Source organism: Somniosus microcephalus, chromosome 5 (assembly GCF_052327205.1).
Source record: "Somniosus microcephalus isolate GS21.2 chromosome 5, FLI_Smic_1.0, whole genome shotgun sequence".
Taxonomy (NCBI): domain Eukaryota; kingdom Metazoa; phylum Chordata; class Chondrichthyes; order Squaliformes; family Somniosidae; genus Somniosus; species Somniosus microcephalus.
The window spans coordinates 144,472,294-144,477,426 of NC_140991.1; the positions used below are offsets into that span (position 1 = coordinate 144,472,294).

A 5,133-nucleotide genomic window follows, 5' to 3' on the forward strand; every position below is an offset into this window, starting at 1 on the left:
AAACATACATTTAGCAAACTTCAAATTCCATTTTACTAAAATTTATTTTAAGAACTCTAGCATTTTAAATGGAAGACTGACTATTTTAATAGACAGGCAGGCAACAATACTACCACTAATATTTTTTTAACAGGAACGGTGACCCATTTGTACAACTAACCGGGTGGGAGTTTGAGATCAGTTTATTATTGAAAGTTTATTATTAACAGAGATACTTTTTATTAATTTCTGCCAAAATATGTCACGTTCGGTACAATACGTGTGAACAAATAAAACCGCTGAGTGGAATTAAGGCCACGAAGTATAATATTTGTGATTACATTAGGACGAGGAAGCACCAACAACTCAATTTTTTGTGTTTAGGGTTTTCCATTCTTAAAAGTGCAATGGAAATATTTGTCTAATTTTGATGGACTTGAAATCTGTTTCGAAAATAAGTGATACTCCCACGAAATGACTATAATACCAACTCACACCTCGCTCTGGTTATTTTCCTTTACAGGGTAAACGCATCTCCACGTGTCTGTATCTCTGACTGAAGAGAAAATGCTTTCCAAAAGTGCACGCTCAGCTTGAAAAAACTCTTAATTTTAAATACATAAATCTGCATTGTTAAATTAGCATTCAATTGGAGGTGGTGTGTATGGCCGACACGTTTTAATTTAATTTTAACTTTCTTATTCTAATGGCACACTTATATGTTCCTTTTATTTACGTTTAGCCTCCTGTCGGTATCATTTGTTCTACCCACATGTCTCTATAAATCCCAACATACCTGCAGGTTAGTTCGGTGAGAAGCACAAAGTGTTAAACCAGGACTCGATTTGACCATCATTTCGTACTTTTCTAGGCCGGGTAAAACATGTGAATAATGAAATAGGTCTCTTTTCAAAAATATCAGCTAAAATTATATCCAAACAATGGAACGTGTCAGAGTCACTGTTTTCCTCCCCTGCTATAAATATAGCAACCAAGCACATAAAAAGTCTTTAGAATTGAATTCGCTTATTTGAATCTCTTGTCTCTGCGTGCTCGAATGTATATGATCTGCTCTTTCCTCGAAGTCTGTGTGTGTATTTTATTACTAAATATTGTGAAAGTTGAGTGTTGCAGCCATAAAAGGGAAAGGCAAATTTTATTTTTCTTTAAAAAATGCAACTAATGCATAACTATTATAAAAATGTAACGGATGGTTTCACAGTCAACCCCTTGGTCCATCGCTGGAACTGCCATAGTATGATTACTGAACATTGTGTTTTATAGTTAACAATATGATCATTACAGAATTCAGTTTTGTGTCCAACACATTGACAGCACAAATTATATCAAATAAAATCCCAACAATAATTTTGTCCGAAGTGTCAATAATTTTATTTAAACAGAATATACAGTTTAATTCAACTATCTACACGTATGTACAGTGATATATGTTACTGGGAAGTCCAGTAAGGTTGGAGGACGTAGCCTAAAAGTAAAAGGCACCTTTGACAGTGTCCAAGTTCGCCCTGACGTCCGTTGGAAAAATAGCCCATTTTCCTCTTTGAAATGTAGAAAGTTACATGCAGCGAGTGTACAGAGTCAGATAGTTTGGCTTCTCTTGATTCCGACTGAACAAAACGTGCATTTCATTGCATATCTCCACTGCTTGTCGGTCCTAATCAATCCACTTTGGAATGTGTTTCAGATTAATAAATAGTCCCGGATCCCAAAGCTAGTGGATGATGTAGTGAGCTTGTAGATTGCAGGTGGGAATTAATGGAACTGGGATTGGAATACCAGGAACTGGCGTTTTCCAGGTAGCCTGCGGTGGATGGGTTGTGGCTGGGGGTTTGATGAGCGTGGACAACCCTTGAGGAGCTGTGACTCTCCCAAACAGCAGGGGACTGAGGAGAATTGCAGGCCATGGGGTCACTGGAACTGGGGCTGTGCTCTGGAGGAATCTCCCCATTCTTTATGATTTTCTTAATCTTCGATCTTCGGTTCTGGAACCATATTTTAACCTGCCAAAACAAATGGCAATAATTCATTTCTAAAATAACAATACAATACCTAAAACAAAAGTGGGACTATAACCGTTCGATCCACATTGTCGCTGCCGTGCGAAATGGACTGTACTGCTTCTAATTGTAACTATCCCATCCACAGGGCCTCCTGCACTTCTATTAGTTCCTTCACATTGTAACACAATACCGAAGAAAAATGTCTATTCAGGGTTTTCATAGCAAGACAATACATCAGTTTATGTTTATCGGTGCACTTACAACCACCTCCATTTCGCTCCCCCACCCCCACCCCCACTTTAAGTCACTCGAATGCTTCGTTTGAAAATATATTAAAACTGCCCGGTCTATTCTCAACCATGTAGTCGCTATAATTGAGGCGGTTTTGTTCTACTAGCCAATGAGCTCTATGCACTCGGACTGAATTCATGACAGCGATTTTTATACTAAAATAATAATAGTTAAAATAAGCAAACGGCCGAGACAGACTAATAGTAGAAATTATAGATTGTAATGTGCCCAAGTAAAATATACTGCAGCTTCCCGATGTTTGCATTGTTGAAGCCCCTCACAGTCTCTAAACCACAGGACGATGTTCTATGTTTAAGAGAGAAACATCTCGTTAGGAAACCTTTTAAATATTTAACTCCGTGTTCGGTAGAGGTTAACTTTTCTTTTTAAGTATGAAACATTACGCTCAAGTTTTGTAATCTGATTGCCAAATTACAGCCGCCCGTCGCTGAAAGAAAATAAAATTATATTTAATATAAATAAAACTTAAAACAGTTTCCGATCTTCAGTCTAGCTGGAAGTACAGAATGGTCAAGCCCAAATCACATGAAGGGAGGCGGAGGAGAGACGCTGGAGTTGCAAACTAATGAGAAAAATGTTACTCTGCAGGGGCTCGATCAGAACGAAGCCGAGCCGCATGAATTATAGACAGTATTAATAACTGTATATGTATTTAAATTTGTGTTTGTGTGTCTGCGGCATTAAGCAAGGCGCGGATAGTGAAGCAATCCCAGCTCAATTGTTGAGCGTGAGTCTGCTTTGCCGTCGGGTTTGTTTGGGGTTGCCCAGATCCGATCAGTCACTTGTTCAGAGTGTGAATCGGTGCTATTCTCGCCGAGACGGCACACTTTCGATCAAATTGTACAATCGGCGGTGACAGCCCGCTCGAATTGCGCCGATCCCTCTTGGACCCGGTTGTGTTTCTGAACCTGACTCGGCGCGGTTCTCGGAGGCGGTGTTGTGCATTCCCTGGGTCCAATACTGGATCCCCAATCCCTGGACCCTGGGATCGCTGGCTGATCTTACCTGGGTCTGAGTGAGTCCCAGCGATGCCGCCAGCTCGGCTCTCTCGGGCAGTGCCAAGTACTGGGTTTTTTGGAAGCGCCGTTGTAAAGCTGCGAGCTGGAAACTGGAGTAGATGGTCCGCGGTTTGCGAACCTTTTTCGGTTTCCCGTTTACCATCCTGACTTCGGGCTCGGCGAGTTCTTTTTCTGAAATCGAAAAAGTCACACTTTAGATTTCAAAATCCGAACGAAACGCGCTCACCCGTCAGATTCAATCATCAATGTCACAGCGGGGGGAGATAAAATGGGGATATTGGCCCCGAAAAAAAGGCAGCGCGATTTGCAATGGGCTCGGTGTGGGATAGATGAGCGGGGTTCTGGTCTCTGCCAGTCACTGGGGCTGAAACTACAGCGGGAGATGATTCTCTCGAAAATATGCAAGAGTCGCTCACTCCTTCCATTACAGTCACACGTTATCATTTTATTTTTCATCCATATTTTGTTAAAAAATGTGAGCCAATGTCTCACTGCAAGAATTTACCGCCGGCAAAACAAAAGAAACTCCACTGAAGAATCGACACTTTCACTCCGCTGAATACGGACGGGGGGAACAGGACCGGGGGCTGGAAATGGGAAAACGCGATTTATTTATATTTGTTTTATAAATTGTCCACATTTCTCTCTTTCTGTGCAACGCACACATTTCAACAGGTTTACGGTTGACTCTCTCGCTCCTACCCTTTATACAAAACATGCTACAGGATTTAAACACCCTCGCACCGATTCAGGGGCACATTTACAAAGTTGTCGAATGGGATTCTTGTCGCGCCGAGCTCGCAAACTCCCTAAAAAAGGAGGTCGAGACTTAAGAGTTTCCGAAGGTGGATGGGAGGGGGAAGCATTTCTGTGGCTGCACGACAGACACTCGGTGCAAGAGGACTTACTGGAAAATGGCTCCTTACCTGGCTGGGTGCATGTTGACGGAGCCCTGCTGTACGCCCCGTATTGGTGGTAGTGGCCGGGGTAACTGTATTCGTGGTAAGCTTTGGCGGGGTAATTGGCGGCAGAGCCGTTGACTCCGTGGTACTGGTACTGGTAGGGGTTCAGAACTTTGCCGTAAGACGATGGCGAACAGTAGCCGTGGTGGGAGCCGCCCGAGCTGTAGTAACCCGTATCCGTGGCGGTGGACTCGGGGAGAGTCGGCGATTCCTGCGACGGATGGTGCATGCTGTGCTGGAAGGTGCCCTGCAGATCTGTCCGGATGCTGGGAACCTTGCGATCGAATACTCCTGTCATGGCCCGGGGAGCTGCAGGATGTGACGGCGGTCGGTCGATGCGTGCGAGCGTGTGTGTGAGGAATCTATGCAGACATGGCTGTGTGTGCTGGAGGGAGCCGGGCAGACTGTGGCTGGGGCGCAGCAAAGTCTTGGTTAAGTCCCTAATTGCGCTATTACGCACTGGGTGGATCTGTTCCATTGGATGGTGCAACAGCCATCAGTAACACCCTAACTCGCTCAACTCGTTTAACACGATGCCTAACAAAGTGCTTAAACACAAAACAACATATGACTCAAATTCAAAAGCACGGGCACATTGTACAGCGATTGTTGGTAAACAGCATTAGTTCAATTTCTGATAACAACAGCAGCTTTCACCGCCGTCCGTTAGCGTTAATGCTTCCCCTGGTTACCTGATCTTAAGTCCCTGCCACACGGATTGTCAGTGAACATTTTAAAATATAAATTGACAACCGCAGAACCTCGAGGTTCCTGTTCTTTGGCGTCCCACCCCCGATTAAGACCTTGACAATAGTTTCTTTTGAATCGGAATTTGTTGCT

General features: G+C 43.4%; 1 protein-coding gene across 1 annotated transcript; it reads right to left on the minus strand.

Annotated features, from left to right (window-relative positions):
• Positions 1-1,359: 1,359 nt before the first annotated feature.
• On the minus strand, positions 1,360-4,861 carry dlx5a (distal-less homeobox 5a). Its single transcript, XM_085987134.1, has 3 exons — positions 4,258-4,861; positions 3,318-3,502; positions 1,360-2,000 (listed from the first exon to the last, which is right to left on the minus strand). Exons 1-3 carry the CDS (start codon positions 4,769-4,771, stop codon positions 1,686-1,688), a joined length of 1,014 nt encoding a protein of 337 aa, XP_085843260.1. The 5' UTR covers positions 4,772-4,861; the 3' UTR covers positions 1,360-1,685.
• Between the last annotated feature and the right edge of the window lie 272 nt (positions 4,862-5,133).

Excerpts from the sequence above, each read along its gene's own strand:
- dlx5a (XM_085987134.1), bottom strand. The coding sequence starts at position 4,771 with ATGGAACAGATCCACCCAGTGCGTAATAGCGCAATTAGGGACTTAACC. Across the intron at positions 3,503-4,257 it reads GTCAACATGCACCCAGCCAG|AAAAAGAACTCGCCGAGCCC; the intron begins GTAAGGAGCCAT and ends TTTCGATTTCAG. Across the intron at positions 2,001-3,317 it reads TGGGACTCACTCAGACCCAG|GTTAAAATATGGTTCCAGAA; the intron begins GTAAGATCAGCC and ends TTGTTTTGGCAG.